At 42.3% G+C, this 16,957-nt stretch overlaps 1 protein-coding gene across 2 annotated transcripts in view; it reads right to left on the bottom strand.

The window, feature by feature from the left end:
- The window catches only part of NKX2-1 (NK2 homeobox 1), a 66,145-nt gene extending 58,225 nt beyond the window's left edge, over nt 1-7,920 (bottom strand). The window contains exons 1-3 of one of the 2 annotated variants that reach the window (XM_072629743.1): nt 7,755-7,920; nt 7,276-7,655; nt 566-6,067 (exon numbers count right to left, since the gene is read on the bottom strand). In XM_072629743.1, the coding sequence (XP_072485844.1) occupies nt 5,385-6,067; nt 7,276-7,642 (1,050 nt within the window). In that variant the 5' untranslated portion in view covers nt 7,643-7,655; nt 7,755-7,920 and the 3' untranslated portion in view covers nt 566-5,384. Of the gene's footprint in view, nt 1-565; nt 6,068-7,275 lie in introns of both variants that reach the window. The other variant, XM_072629742.1, reaches the window with a different exon arrangement.
- Between the last annotated feature and the right edge of the window lie 9,037 nt (nt 7,921-16,957).

Raw genomic sequence — 16,957 nt, forward strand, 5'->3', positions numbered from 1 at the left:
AAGGAAAAGAAAAACACATCATCTAAGAAAGTTTGCCAGTACTTCAAACAGAAAAGTAAACAAAGAAACTCTATCTTTGAATCCACAAAGGAATCCAAGCCACAGGAAAATAACTTTTCAGTGGGTAACACAAACTTATAGCAGGCCAGGGTCCTAATCAGGCAATTCTTCAGTATATCCTAAATGTGATCTTTGCATAAAGGTACAAAAATAAGTCTATAATCTGCCACTTTGATTACAGAGTAGATATTGTTTATTATTAAGACCTTAACATAAGCAAAATATCAACCCAAATTCAGATTTCTATTAAATGTTTTAAAAATCACTATAAATAAACATTACTTTAGAAATGATTGAAGGTAGAGAGTGGATGGGATAAATGCAATTCAGGCTGGATTCTCAAAAGTTTCATTTTGTTAAAGAAGTAGATTCTTATCTTATCTGTTCTGTAATGCAAGGAAAAGTATATTCTTTATCAGAATTCTTCTTTTGTATCCTAGACTTTTTTCTCTTAAATTGACCATCTTTGAAGATAAAGATATAAAATAGAAAATAGTGACCTTACCTGATACCTAATGTGGTGGAAGCCAGAAAAACCCGATTTCATTTCTTCTTAACGCCTTAGAAGATACTCTTGCTATTTTTTCATATATGTTGTCAAAATTAAGACTGTCTTTTTGCTTTCCTCCCTTCAGGACCCTCACCCTGTAATGTATAATACACATCCCTGTGGATGTGTGTGTGTGTGTGTGTGTTTGTGTAGTTGTGATTTCTCTTAATCAATCTCTTCAATTATAAAACATTTGGCTATAATTTTTGTATCAGAGATCTAGCTTTCAATACATAGACAATATTACCAGGACCACCTCCCCAAATCTTTCCATAAAAGAATCAAGAATCCTTTGGGAACCTGTAGGTGTTTATGTTCAAGTCCCCCCTTTTTGAAGAGGTCACAGTCCTTCCTAGTTAGAAAAAGAATTGCCTTTCTTTGAGGCCCAGAGGAATAGATGGAGAACTACTGATCACCTCCTGCTATAAATTATGTCCTGGATCGATTTATCTCAGTATTAGCATGGTGTTTTCTCTGATTACACTACTTGGACCAGTTAGGCACTTCATCCAAAGTCAGCCCATCTTTCTGAGCTTGAGCTGTCTCCTAACCTCTTGGAAGTTCTTCAAAGAACAGTTACACTGAACATTAAAAATTATGTGTTTGACTCTCTGACTCCTCTCTCTCTCTCTCTCTCTCTCTCTCTCTCTCTCTCTCTCTCTTTCTCTCTCTCTCTCTCCCCCTCCTTCTTCTCTCATCTTCTTCCTACTCCTCTTTCTGCCTTGTCTCTCTGCTTGTCTTTCTGTCTCTGCATGCCTGCCTGTCTTCTCACACCATTCCCCCCACCTCCTTCCCATAGAACACTGCATAACTGGCTTCCTTGGAGGAAAGCAGAGAGACAGCTTTGGTTCTTCCTTCTTTCCATTTTCATTTCTCTTTTTCTCTTCCCCACTTCCATTCCTCATCCAACACCAGTTCAGTAAGGGCTTCCTTGCCTTTAGATTCTCAAGCTTCTCTTATTTTCTGCGGCTCAGGCAAAGGCCCGGGGGGCGGGGTGGAGTGGGGGGCGGGTAGCAAAGCAAAATGCTTTTTGATACTAAACATCAAACATGGTGAATTCCCTGGTTTCAGCCCCCAATGCCACTACAACTGCACTCCAGGGCTCTTGAGAATAGTCTCATGTTTACATCAGAGAGGGAGGGAGAAAAATTCCCTCTGCATCCCACCCCCCCCTTTAAGTAGTCAGTCAGGGCCTGGGAGTAGAGATAGAGGTGAAGAAAGGTCTCGGGGTTCAGGCACAGAACCCTTTCCATCGAAGAGGGAGGACCCTAAGACGGAAAAAGACAGATGTTACCCAAACATCTGTGGAATCTACAGGATTATTTTACTGCTTGCTTCAGGTGCCACCTTGAGAAGGGCAAAAAGACATCTTTTATGCCTAAATCAAAAATGAACCAAAGATGGGAGACTATCTTGTGCGCTAATGAAGAGAACAGAGAAGACATTCTAGCGGTATAGGGGTTCCATGGGGGAAAATGTGGTCAGAGTAGGAATACAAGCAGGAAATACATTTCTGCTGAGAATAATTCAAAAGCCGCACACTTAGTTCTTCACTCACTCCTCAATTATTTTTCCACAAAGAAGTTTCTAATATTTTTAAGTGTCCTAGAAACTATGTTTGTTCAAGAAAAAAAAATTCCTCCGCCGCCCCCCTCCCATAAATTTGTTAAAGCGTTTGTTTGCATTTCTCGTGATTGATATGTAAATGTAGCCGGAATCCTGTTTACTCAGAATTTTGTGCTACAGAAAGAAATGAATTCACCTTTCCTTGGAACAAGTCAACAGACTAAGCCGAGAGCAGACTATGGTGTAAAAGAGTTTATTTAATGGAAAACTAAATCTACTTTAAGAAAGACAAATCCGTGTACAGAATTAGCCAGTTGAGTATTTATTACCCAGAACCAGCTACTAGTGTGGAGTTGAGATGCCCTCTCTACCTCGGTAGGTCTATGTCCCCTCCCACTACAATCCAATTTCTCCCCGTACCTGCTCGTTCCTCTTTGGGCCCCTAATCCCAAACCCCAGGCCCCTCTTTGGCTGGACCCATAGCACAGTTGGAAGGGATCGCCCACGATGTTTAAAAGTTTAGTGTAGATTTCTTTTGGTTTGAAAGCATAAATTCTTTCATATTTCCTAATTTCCCTTCAGTAATAGACATGTTTTCCTGCATCAACCTTTCCGAAACCCACTCCTCCTATTTTTATCCTAAGTAGGACAATCGGACATTACTATAAGTGGAACAACAACACACTCCTTTGACAGAGAGCAAAAACAAAAAAACTTTCAGGAAGCTAACAAAGAGGGCTTGCTACCTTGAAGTTTTGCAGTGTTTTTTCACCAACTCTGATGTCTCTAGAGAGTCCAAGGACCTACTTGAATCTTTTAATTTCTTCCACTGAAAAGAAAAGGAAGAGAGGAGTAGAAAATAAAGAGGGGGAAAAAAAGGTGCAAGTGAGGAAACTTGCCATTTTTTTCCTCAAAATTTTTGCAAATAATTAAATCTATACAGTTTTCTAGGTGAGGTGAGGGGGCGGGGAGAGAATGATGTTCTGGAGATTTCCCACTCCAATTTTTTCTTTCAGACATTTTCCATTGCCCATTTGGGGGGAGAGTGGAATTGAGGGGGAGGGAAAGCAGTTAGGTTTAACACTCCTATTTTTTAATTCCTTGAAAGTTCTTTAACTCAACCTACCCTTGAATCTGTTTTCCTTCACTTCCTAGAGAAGAGAAAAGGTGGAGAAAATGAAAGAAAATTGGGAGAAAAGAGGAATCAGGAAGGAAAGGATGCAGAGTGGTGCTAAAGATTCTTTGCATAAAGGATTTAGGATTCTAGAGTTGGATTCAAGTCGAATAAAGCCCTAACCATTAGTCAACCTATAGCCTCCATTCTGAGGGCTCTTCCGGGCTTGTCCCCACAACCTTGCAATCCTTATCTCACATGACTCTTGTCTCCTCATCCTAGTGATCCAGCTAAAAATCGCCTGCAAAGAAAACAATCCACAGAGAAACCCTTATGATAGAGCCAGTGAACCTGCAGTCAGTAAGTCTCTTTCAGCTGTTTAAGGGCACAAATTTTGTCTCTTCTCACCTCCCCACTACCAATTTAAAGAGATATACATCTACATCCATATCTAATTCAAACTACATTGCAGGAAAACTATGAAGAATTCAAACATAAAGGATTTAGGTTAAGTTTTGAGCACAACCAATTCGTTGAAAAATGACATTTTTCAGCATTATTAAAATTATATCTGCAGTGGAGGAATTAAGAATTTTCTTAATATTTTATAGAACAAGTGACAGGTTTTGTTTCTAAAATAAGAGGGATTAAAAAAAAAACTTTTGTTCTTCACTTTCTCTCTCTTGTTGTATCTCCTACAAATAATTTTCCTTTCTAATCCTCAAGATATCTGCCTCCCAGGAGTGGCCACACATTTATTTTCAGTAGGCTGAGCAAAAACTTCGGTTTCCATCTGAATAGATTTGGATCTTCTTCACCCCAGCAGCTCTGAAAGATTCAATCCTTTCTCCAGTCAGAGCCTAAAACAAGTCGAATTTCCCTGAAGGAGTGGTGATAATGCCCCTCCCTCAATCCCAACAAACTCCCACAATCACTAATACTAACAGGGGTATTAATAGAAGAAAAAAAGAATCTTTTTAATTTGTATAATTTATTAGAAGCTTCTTAGGAACTATATTTAAGCCAAATATCTACATAAGTTACAACAGAAAAAAGACTGACTTCGCAAATACCAAACTGCCAAATAATATACACGGATCTGTCAATGTCCATAAAAAATGTGAAGGGGTGAGTAGGTAGGGGGAAGTTGCAGAATTTCCTTTTTACAACAAAATATACAGATACTAAAAACTAGATGTTTAGTCCAACTTTTGACAGCATTATACAGCTACAGGTTCACATCAAAGGTAAGAAAAAAATGTTATGCCAAGGCCAGTGAAAACGTTTCCTCTGCCTTAAGCAGCCAGATTTGGGGCCAGGAGGAGAATGAGAGATTGAAGCCTGGGATGCCTTGTGCCTCCTTTGTTTCTGTGACGAGTGGGTTTGATAAAAGCGCCTTTCCTCTTTCCCCAGATTCCCCACTTCCGAAATCCTTGTATTTACATTCGAGTATACTTGGCTAGTAATGTGTATGGGTGAATGTTGTTTCCTACTATATGTGTATATGTATATGTGTGTATATATGTATGTATAAGTATGTTTGTATGCATGTGTACATAAAGTATTTATACCCATATACACATGCGTTTATACGTTTGCGTATATATACATGAATATGTATATGATATACCTGTGCATATATATACATACATATGTATGTGTACACACACACACACACACACACACACACACACACACACACACACACACTACACCCGCACACTTTTAAAGCCACGATGGCTCTCTCGGAAAAGCCCCATTCAGGCGTTCTAAACCCATTTTCATCACCTAAGAGAAACCCCCAAAGTATTTCTTTTTCTGTCCATCTCTTTCTGTTTAAAGATTCCTTAAAGAAACCTTAAATTCATTTTTTTTTTGCTTCTATTGAAACACACAAAATTAAAAAGTACAGAAAAGAAAGACGTCCAGCAGTTTGGTTTTTGTTTTGTTTCTTTTGTTTAAACGGGGAAAGACTATTAAGAAAAGTTGAAACATAACGTGGGAGCAGCTGATTTGATTCTTATCTGTGTGTGGTGTGGTGGAGAAATGTGGCGAGTGGAGGGAGGGCTCATTTGTTTTTGGTATGAAATCCTTTCACCAGGTCCTACCGTATAGCAAGGTAGAACAGGACATGGCAGCGCCATAGTCCGAGCTCGAAGAGTTCAGGTGGGACAAGCTGGACACTTGGCTTTGGAGGGACGAAGGACTGGCGGAATGCTGGGCCAGATCCGGGGATTGACCAGCGCTGCTGGACTGGTGGTTCGGGTGCTGGCTCAGGCTGGTGCCGTTGCTGGACACAGTGATGGCCGCAGCCGCCGACCCCTGCTGCTGATGGCCTTGGAGGCCAGCAGCGCTGGGCCCATTGGAGCCAGCCTGGCATGGCTTGCCATCCTTGACCAAGACCGGCACTGCCACCCTCCGCGGGGACTGCTGCTGTTGTTGGCAGGAGCCGCTGTCCTGCTGCATCTGCTGCTGGGCGGCCTTATCCTTGGCCTGCCGCTTCATCTTGTAGCGGTGGTTTTGGAACCAGATTTTGACTTGGGTTGGCGTAAGGTGGATCATGCTGGCCAGGTGTTCTCTCTCAGGAGCTGACAGGTACTTTTGCTGCTTGAAACGCCGCTCCAGTTCGTACACCTGCGCCTGGGAGAAGAGGACCCGGCGCTTTCGCCTCGGCGCGCTCTGCAGCGGGGCTATGTTCTTGCTCACGTCCCCCAGAGGGCCCAGGCCTCCCATGCCGCTCATGTTCATGCCGCTCGTGGGGCCCATGAAGCGGGAGACTGTAAGGTGACAACAGTACATGGGTCGGGCTGGGGACCTTGGCGACATTTCCGCCTCAGGTCCCCCTGACTACTGCCTCATACCCCACCCCTCTTGGCCCTGACCGCCCCGTCCAGAAATACTATTCACCAGCTCAGGGAGTTCCCTGGGCAGAAGAAAGGGAGGCAGGGGATTTTCATTACTTAATTTTTTTTAAGCGGAAAAAAGTACTTTCTCTTTTGGTCTAGGAGACTCAGTGAGAGCGTAGTCCTCGAGGGACTTCTGCGGGAATTCTAGAACGCAGTCCTAACTGCAGTCCACAGACTGGAAATTCACATTTCCCGCTTTCTGTGCAATATATTATATATACATCCCCATTTACTCGCTTCTGCAGAGAAAAGTCTCAATTCCCGTGGAAAAGTGTGGATTAACTCCCAACCGAACTCATAAGGATGGAGAGAGGAGGCTGAGGGCCTTAAGGAAAGAAGGGCTTCATATTTGAGAGAAAAATCAGAGATCTGGAATTGTGGAGCTGGGAAAAGCCTTAGGTTAAAACAGCTCTAATCCCCCCGCCCCCCATGTTCCGCAGATCTCCTCACCCAGTCAAGCCCTCAGCAGTTGATGGAAGGGGAAACCGCCTACTTCTCTGTTTAGAGAAGTCTCTTGCCCTCTAGAGTAAAGGACTTGGTTAATTTCTTTCATCTCAACATTTCCTTCCTTCGTTTTCTAGTAACTTCGTCGGTGACTGGAGTAAGAGTACTCTGTGCTTTGTACCCTAGACTACCCCCTTCTTGCTTTTTCCAAAATCTCAGGCCAGGCCGCGACTGTAGCTACCTGATACCACTCGCGGCCCCCCCTCCCCACCATCAACTTGCTTCATTCCCACAGGACACATTTCCCCATGGTAAGGACACAGTCTCTACCCATATTATTCTGTCTCATCTTTCTTTCTCTTAGACCTCGCCAAAGAGGTAAAGAGGGTATGGAGAAGAGGGAGACAAATACAGGGAGATTTTCCATTGAGTGGTGTTTGGACACCCAGGACCTTGTTACCCTTCTTCTCGCTGCTTTCCCTTGACAGATAGATAGAAGAGGGAGGACCCCCCAACTTCCCTGCACTCCTACTCCTTTGCGCCGCTGCTTGGACGTCCCCTCAGTGAACCAAGCTTCCCCTCCCCCTCACTCACCCATTCCCTTCGTTCTTGCCCACTCGTGGGGTAACACTTACTGGAGGGGAAGCGTGGATCCGCGTTGGCCCCATACCAGCCTGTGGCCGAGGCGCTGTTCCTCATGGTCTCCTGGTAAGGAGGCAGCTCACTCATGTTGCTGAGGTTGCCGTTGCAGTAGCCCCCCATAGCGGTGTGCGAGAGCTGGGGGACCCCAGCAGCAGTCATATGGTAGGCGGCAGTCACGGTCCCGTTGTGACCCATCGGATGCTGCTGCATAGCCGGCTGGGCTACCTGGCTCTGTCTGTATGCCGCTAGCGGAGCCCCGAGGTTACTCCCCTCCATGCCCACTTTCTTGTAGCTTTCCTCCAGGGGACTCAAGATGTCAGACACAGAGAAAGGAGTCGTGTGCTTTGGACTCATCGACATGATTCGGCGGCGGCTAGAGGAGGAAGGAAGAGGAGGAAAAAAAAAAGGAGAGGGGGGAAGGCAAAGCCTCGCTGCTTTTTCCCCCTCCCTTTGCCAAATATTCTGGTGTTACCTTAACGCCGATCTTGTTGGATGTACACGTAACGGAGTGGACCAAGTCCGCCTTAATTGGATTGAGTGGAGGCTCAGGGGCTGCCTTCCGTTTGTTTTAGCCAGGCGCCAGGTTTTAGGCAGCCACCAGAGGCGGGGCGTAGGCACTAAAGCTACAAGACAATAGAAGCCTACATCTTGCCCGAGATAATTAGCTTACATGCTGATGACAAGGTAAACACCTTTAAGTTTCACTTGTCAGGATTTTTAAGTCTTAAAAGAAGAGAGAGGGAGAGACGGGACCCGAGACATTTTTCTCTCCCTTCCCTCCCCCCAACTCACCCCCCTGATTTCTTGTGGGGTGTCGGTGGGGTGGGTGGGGGAGAGGAAGAGGAGGGAATGAAAGCAGGGAGGGATCGTGGGGGGGAGCAAAAGAGGAGGAGTGAGAGAGAAGGTAAATGCTGCTTTTCAATCAACTTGCAGAATGAAGTGAAATTACTTTCTCCTGTGGTTACAAGGCTAGCAGGACAGGGGTATTTGGTGATGGCATGGAGTTTGGATTATCACCTGAGCCCGCCAGAACTGCTCCCCACTGCCCTCCCAGAGCCGTGCCCTTCAGTTAGCTCCTGGCCACATCGGACTTTCCTCAGCAGGAGCAAATAGTGAACAAACTAGAGAACTCCAGACTAGAGTTGTTCCCAAAGACCATTCAGTTGGTCTGTCTTTCCGAACGCTGTCAGACACAGCGCTTTGCTCCTCAGCCCCTTCTTTCCTACCAGAGAAGAATCGTGTTGAGCTGAGTCGTAGCGTAGGAAGGGAACGGAACGCGAGCCCCTGGGGAGGCTGCTTCACCTCGATCAGGCCCTCAACTACCGAGCATCACTATACACTTCAACTTACACGCACATACATACACATACACACATTCACATCTGCCCTGGTTCTGGCAGAGGATGTGTGTACCAGCAAAGATGCCAGGGTAAAAAATCAATCGGGTGGACACATGGCTGAAAAGACTTGGATGTGTGTTAGGGAGTGGAAGTGGGGGATTAGTTCGTTAATTAGATGGGAGTGGATCGATACAGATGGCACCACCCCAACCACCACCCTCAGGAGGATCTTTCCATTCCAGGGGACGCACAGGCACACGGTTTCGAGGCGTAAGTGAACACAATTTCAGACAGAAACTGAGGTCTTGAAGAAATCTATTTTCACTTCTTGAGGAAAATAAGGAAGCAGACATATTGCCCTCTTCATTGCTTTCGACAAAACCAAACTCTGGAATCAAAGTCTCTTTTCTGGACAGCTGAAATAGAGTCAAAGAGATCCCATTCCACACACATTGGCAGGAGGAAAAAGGACAGCCTACGTGCCCAGAGGCCAGTGACTCCCAGTTCTAGAGAACCCCGGGAAATTTTATTTTGATCAATGTTCTCAGGACTCTGTCCCCACGCTTAAAAAAAATGCAAAAGTGCATTTTGGAAATAATCAAATATATTTTAGGCGGTGCTGTAAATGGTCACCGTGTGATTGCATTGGATATTCATGCAAAAGGATAATTTTGTTTCGTTTGTGCGTCTTTTGCTCAGTAAGCAAGAAACCGTGGAGGGTAAAGTAGTTTTCTATTATGAGGTTCCATCCTTCAAATGTAAGCTTTTTACCTTGAGTTTGGTGCAGGCTGAGAGAGTCCTTTCCTATGCCAATAGCACTTCAGGGATGCTTATTACCACCAGTTTCCTTGCTGTCCTCACACTTTCGGTCTCTATTACTCCTCCCTTTCTGAGCTGAGGTGTCCTTAATAGAGGATATAAATTATTATGGAACCGGACTCAGTTTCAGACTGGAAAATCATTTACTTTTTGGTCATTTTGTGCTGATTTTGTTTTTGTCTTTGAATTTATTAGTTTGTTTTCTTCCTTGGGAGCAAGTCTGGACCCCAGGAAGGGTGAAGATATGAGGCATTCTTCTTATGAAGTATTGGCCTCAAGGTCAATTGTAGTAGCAGGTCAAGGAGTCATTTATTTTTTCTCTCCCCATCTTTTCAGTGATTTGCAATTTCAACATGTTGCACCGTTTGACACTTTAATTCAGGCTTTTTAAAGGCACAGGCTCCCTTTCCTCAATAGAAACATGTTTTTGCAAGTTTCTTTTCCTGTTTGCTTGTTTGGGATTTTAAGAACATGTAAAAATAAATATTTATTTTCCTCTCACACCAGAAAGGAGTGGGAAGAATCGCAGTACCCAGCCATCTCCCTTAGCACTGAAATTTTTCATTCAGTTTTAATGACCGCCACAATTCTTTACTGGAAACAGGGAAACAATACTGTTGAAGAAGGGTAGCACTCAAGAACAAGATACAGACCAGATGAGCTTCCTTATTTAATATTTCTTTCTAAAGGAATTCTCCTGCACTATTTTCCTAATATAATTTCCTCATTTCAAGCCTAGGGAGAGAGGAAGACAACTGAACACTTCTGAATCTTTTTATATACATCACCCAAATTCTCTTAGGGGGAATCTGATTGTGTGGCCCCAAAGCTTAGTCGGGGATAGAATGGCAATGGGAAATGCGGATATTCTCTTTACATCATGAAGTACATGTCCCTTCAATGATTTCTTTATTTAAAGGAACAAGTAGTTAACTGTATGTTTTGCATGTATGTGTAAATACATATGCACACACACATCAATACATACTAGTTTAAGCACTTTTTCACCTATGAACTCAAAGGATTAGCCAAGAGAAAGACTTTCTTTTTCTATGGTGTTTCATGTTTTCCAAATATTTTAAAGCTAAGTCTATACCACACACAACATGAAACAATATGCACAACTACAGCTCAATTTCAATAGGATATTTACATAGAATACTCTCCATACACAGCTATTTTCTTCAAGGAAAGTTCGTATTGTTCTTAAAAAAATTTTGTAGAATGCAAACTCCTTGGTGATGCTTGTTCCATGGTTTCCTCCAAGAGCTTCCAGAAAGAAAAAAAGTCTAAAGGGAAAGTCTTTCCTTTCCATTTTATTTTGCATTAGATCTGCCTTCTTTAGCAGTAAGTAGTACCTGCTACTGCCTGATTCTTAAGACTAATTTATACCCCTAAGGTTCCCGGTTCCTTTTTTCCCACTCCCTCAAATCTTTCTGTTATGTATTCTTCACCATACAGAACACAAAAAATAAGCTCAAGGAGGGAGAAGACAAAGTGAAAGAAGGCAACAATTTTGTTCTTTGTTTTGATTCCCGTTGGAGTTTATTTAAAAAGATTATTCCAAATTATCCCCTCTTTTTTATAGAAAGTTTCATTCCCTCTCCCGAGTCTACAAGAACCTGTCTGTAATAGCTTTGAGTCCAGTTAAACCTTATTATTGCCTTGAGGGAAATGTGGCTACGTAAGAGGCGCTGTCAATCACACAGGACCTGCGATTAGGGTAAACCGGCTACTCCAATCTCCCAGGCTAGCTCTTTTCTCCTCTGGCAACTGTGTCTTTTTAGACAGTGAAGAAGCTTGGTCTTACCACAAATTAGAAAGAACCCCTGAGCAGTCTAGAGAAGCTCTCAAAACCTTCTAGGAGGAAGCTTCAGAGACTGGGAAGTGAGGTGAGATCTACAAAACTCTGCATAACACCTCTCCCTTGACCCTTAAATAATCGTTCAAATGATAGCATTGGTTTCTTTTTCTCCTCTTCAGACTTTCTCCCTTCCGCCACTGCGAAGTTGAGAAGATGAGGTGGGAAAAAAGGCATTGGTCTTCCACGGTACTTCGCTTTAGGAAGAACTTTAACGCGATCAAGATTTTATTATTGTACTGTTGCCAAAAAAACAAAACAAACAAACAAACATTAAAAGTAAACCAGCCCAAACACCCAATTTTCTACATGTGTGCGTGCGTGCATGTGCGTATGCGTGTGCGTGTGTGTGTGTGTGTGTGTGTTAGCAGGGGACTGAGCAGAAGATTTGGTTCTGTTTCTTTCAGAGTATTTTTAAATGGCCATTTTTATTTTTCTCTCATCCTCTAACCCCTTTAGAGATTACTTTTCTCTGTGTTTCCTATCCAGGCAAGTTGTGTGTGTGTGTGTATGCCTCCTCGACTCGCAGTTCCAATTTTATGTAATTCTAACTCCACGTTCTGCAGACTAAAATCTAAAACTGTGAACCACGCTTCCCGCTTACGCCGTTCCCCTCCCTCTGCCTCCCCTCCCCCCCTTTCATTTCACCCTTTCTGTGTAGTAACACCAGTCTTCTACCGCAGGACAGGCCAACCCCTGCCTCTTCACTCTATATATTCCCAGAGTTGAGAGGCTCCGCGTACTCTAGAAAAGGTTGCAGGTCCACATTTCCCCCCCACACTCCTCCACTCGTTTTTCTAGGCTTCATAGCATCGGTAGGGCTGATCACAGGATTTGAGTGCGCAGAAGCACTATTTACTTGTTGGGTATGGGATGTAATTCAGCTGTGAAAACTGAGCTTTGACGCCCTCTCTGGAGCTATCTGTCCTTGTAACCTCGGCGCCTGAGAGTCCCCGAAACTGTCCTCTGCATCGAGGGGTTAAACAACCGAAAAAAAAAAAGACTTGACCCTTTCAAAAACAGGCTACCAAGTTCTCCTCAATCATTAAGAAACTTGTTTCTCAGAGTTCGTCATGTGCCGGCGGGAACAGAGCAGGCAGCACAGGCCGGAACACTTAAGCAGACTCAAAAGTGGAGACACTGACATACTGAGCTGGAGAAGTTCCCTTTCCCTGCATCGACTTACTCCGCCCCCCCGTCCCATGTTTTGGAGGGGATGCTGGAGTACATTGTCAACAGCTCCTTTCGAAACCCAACTTCCTCTCCCTTCAATCCTCCACACCGCACCACATCACGCAGACACACACACGCACATACCGCTCAATTGTCTGACTGATCAAAGACACCTTTTTTTTGGAGTAGGGGGCTGTACTCTTGCACACGATCTTTTATCTAGGGCCCCCGGTTCTACTAGGACGGAAAGAGGGGCATAGAGTAAGTCTTACTCTTTAATTTACTGAATTAGCAGCTATTTATTTTAGGAATTTATTTGTAAGCCCTGAACGAGGGAAAGGCACTTTGATTTGAGAGTAAACCTGACATAGATTGAATACTTCATCCATGAAAAGCCTGGGACTTTACCTTAGATAAATTTTGCCTTGGATTTTCTCCCGACCCCTAGTTTGTCTCTATTTCCACTATTTTCCCAACTATTCCAACCCTAGGCCATATCTCCTGGACCCATCAGAGAAGACTGCATCTAAAGTCTCCAGGGAACTCCAACCCAGGCTTCTCAGAAATGGTCTGTGCCCAAGACATCTGTTCCCATCGGAAAAAGTCAGCAATTAACTAAGAGGAACAGGGGTGGGTGAAAAAAAATTGGGAACCTGGAACATTAATAAAGAACAGCAACCTCAGCAAGAGTGAAGGAACTTTTCCTGTGTTTTCATTGATGTAGGAAACCCCCAAGTGACAGAAGTACCTTTACTGAGGCATTTCAACACCTGCTCTTAGATATTTGCCTCGTACCAGAGGCACGGAGAGTTTAAGTGACTTGCTCAGAGTCGCTTAGCCCATACGTTTCCTAGACCAGACTTGAAGCCAGGGCTTCCTGCTTCTGAGATCTACTCTTTAGCTATTATTCCATACCTCCAGCGAGACTCTTAAAGGTTCAGAGAAAGTGGAGCCCTCAGGGGAGAAAAGAGAGACAAGAACTAAAGGTGATACTCAGAGATAGACACATCCCGCAATTGTCAGAGTGCGACACATGTACACAAGAGAAGAGAAACTCAGTGATCTCCTGGTCGGAAATTGAAGCTGTATGTATTGCTTTTATTCCGTTCTTCATTGCTATACACCTAGCGTTTGCGTGTAGGAAGAGACAGGCGCTGGAGAGCTCCCAGATAGCTCTATATCTAAACAACTAGATGGCCAAGAAAGATTTTCATTTCAGTTCCTCCCTCTCTTCCTTCCTTTCTTCCTCCCTCCCTTCTTTCCTCCCTTCCTTCCTTTTTTCCTTTTCTATAAAGTACTGCTATTTGAGCTGCGCAGCAAAACTTTCCGTGCTCTGCAGCCGTTCCTTCAGAACAGAAGTAAGACCACAGAAACAAGCAGGTTCTAGATATCTTTACAGGTCCTTCTTTTCAGTATAGTTCTAATCTTTATTTCCTGGGTGCTTGGCGTTTTCAGCGTTCTCGGTGTTGTTGTTGTTGTTGTTTTTTAACTAATTCTTCATTTGTTGAATCCTGTTCTCTTATCCACCTGCCCGCTCTCTTTCACAAGCTCTGCCTGAATCCTCTGGTTTGCTAGGGGAGTTGCAGGGGAGTCTTGCGATTCGTAGCAGAGAAATCTCTCATTGTTTGTGATACCCCTTTCTTCTCCGACCCGACCTTCAAATACTTCCACTTCTCCCCCGTAAGAGTCATCCCATTCCTGACGTTTCTAGTCCTCGAGACAAGGTTTCACATTCAAGTCGAGATAGTTGGAATTCAAGGGCCTCACCCTGGGATGCGGTACCACCTGGGATCCACAGTTCAAATCAGGAGGCACAGAATCCACAGCACCCTCTATTGGCCTCCATGGGACATGCAACTCCAGGGTGAGAAGGATAGATTTCCTAAGACCGCATTCATTCAGACTTCTAATTTTCATTCATCCATCCATTTGCCCTTTTGAAATATTGAACTGTTAATGTCTCTTATTAAGCATAAAAATATCCTCGACTTAATGCTCTGAGTGGTGTGGAGATCCATTCTTACATAGCTGGGGTAGAGGTTCTTCAAGGTAAATAAGATTGTTTTAATGTATTTTTCATGGAATTCTTCTCTTGGTACTAAAGTAGAGAGAAATTGGGCTGTTACCCAGGGATCATTGTTAGTGGGAGATAACACATAGTTTCCTCACCATTCAGAAACAATGGTGAGGGAGTAGCAGACTCCAGTCAATCCAGGAAATGGGACATCAAACACAAACACAAAGCACTTTAAATTCTAGACATTCCTTGCTTGGTGCTTAATAAGAAGACTTTCACTCTGTTGAAGTCTTGACGCTGAAAACATTAAGGTTCCTCAAAACACTGGAGAAAAAGCATGATGCTTTCCATATTTATACCCCTAGATATATGTGCCAAATGGAAATATCATGGTCCTCCATAATGTGACCTCACACTATCCAGCTAGCTCCCCCCTAAATATCCATTATTTCTCAAACAAATACTTTTTTGTGTAGTTTGATTTTCTTATTGTCTCTTGTTTTGGTAAATTTATTGACCTCACTTCTCCCCTCACCCTCTCTTCCCAAATGCCTTCCCAGATGCCTTCTGCCTTTCCAGATTCTATCCTATCCATCTTCCAAAGTCTAACTAAGTCTCACCTCTTCATGAAGCCTTCTATGACTACTCTAACCCACACTAGTTGATCTTCCTCTCTTTTGGAGTAATAGTTCTTACCTCATAGTTTAACAGGTAATTATTTTGTAATTGTTCTCTTGATAACATATTTCTAACTAAATTGCAAGACCCTTAAGGATAGGTGCTGTACACCATATTTTACCCTTGATGTTGATAAGTCACTTTCTCTCTCTTTTGTTTTGATTGACCAACTTGTAGGGAAGACAAAAGACCAACAAGTCTTTGTTGGATATTTACAATGTACTCAGTACTAAGTCAAGTACTATGGAGGATAGATAACTGTATGACCCTGTCTTGAGAAGCTTTAAAGTCTAGGTGAGGAGACAAGATTGACAGATATCATTAAGTTGGAGAAAGGGATTTAAACTTCAAACCAATGCAACATGGGTGCTAGTTTTGTCTCTGACACAAATCTAACACTTTGGACAAATTGCTAAACATCTACAAGCCTTGTTTTTATATTTTTCATCTAATATGAAGTAATTGAGCCAAAGGAACTATAAAGTCTCTTCCAATTCTAAGATTCAATGCCTCCATAAACTTACATTGTAGGTCTTTGATTAATACTTGCTTATTAGAAAATTTGAGTAATTGACATTGGTAAGCACCAAAATACCCCAACCATGCCTGAGTATTGTCCTGAAGCCATATGAAAAAAGGAATAAGAAAGCCAGAATTAGTGAAATCATCTCAGAGATATGGATACCAGTTTAGAATATGATTTCTAATTGAATTTCTAAATGCAAACATTATCCCTAAATTAATGATTGCAGCAAAGTCTGACATGTGATTCTTTTTTTAAAAAATTCTGAATTTAACAGAAAAATTCCCAACCAAACCATGAACATGTCCAAATGCAAAGTAGAACATGAAAAGAAAATTGTGATGTGAAACCATCAATCTTTATTCCACATGTCTTGCTGTAAAAAGTTCATTATTTTAATTTTTCAAGTAACCGTATTTTTATTCATCTGTTCTCCTACTAAACTCTCCTCATCTGAGCAAAAAACAAAACAAAAGAAATGAACATCCTCAAAACATTTTTTTCAGCAAATGGTTACATAATCCAACAAAACATATTCTACCTTTAGCGATATCAGAAATGGTACTACTGTTTCTACATTTTAATTTAATTATTTCTGTTTCAGGTTGTGTGGAGTATTTAATTTTCATGCTTTTGAACTCATATCATTGTGCTGATCAGAGTTCTAAAGTCCTTCAAAGTTATTTTCCCCTATAATATTCTTTATAAGGTTTAAAAATTTTCTCTAAAATGTTGCTTCTTTTATGAGAACTGTTGCCCTACTTTTGCTCACTTTACATCAGTTTCTAATGGTCTTCCTAGCTTCCTCTAAATTTGTCATTTCATCATTTCTTATGGCACATTAATATTCAGTTACTTTCATATACTATAATTTCTTTAGCGATTCCTCAGTAGAAGTATACTCCCTTACTTTCCAATTTTTGGCTACTATAGAAAGAATTGCTGTAAATAGTTTTGTACATATGTCTTATTTCCCTTGATTTCTTTGGTTAATAGGCTTACTATTGATATAGTTGGGTAGTTAGTTGGCAGCTTGGGAGGTATAGTTTCCTTTTTAAAAATATTATTTGTTTTGGACATCCTTTTTCAAAAATATGAACTTCAAATTATCTCCCTCCTTTCAGCCCCTCCCTTAACCAGTGAGAAAGTAAGCAACATAATATCAATTATACATGTGAAATTATGCAAAATTTATTTTCATATTAGCTATTTAACTAAAAAAGCAAGAAAAATAAAGTAAAAAATATGATTCAATCTGCACTCA

Source organism: Notamacropus eugenii, chromosome 1, assembly GCF_028372415.1.
Source record: "Notamacropus eugenii isolate mMacEug1 chromosome 1, mMacEug1.pri_v2, whole genome shotgun sequence".
Classification (NCBI taxonomy): domain Eukaryota; kingdom Metazoa; phylum Chordata; class Mammalia; order Diprotodontia; family Macropodidae; genus Notamacropus; species Notamacropus eugenii.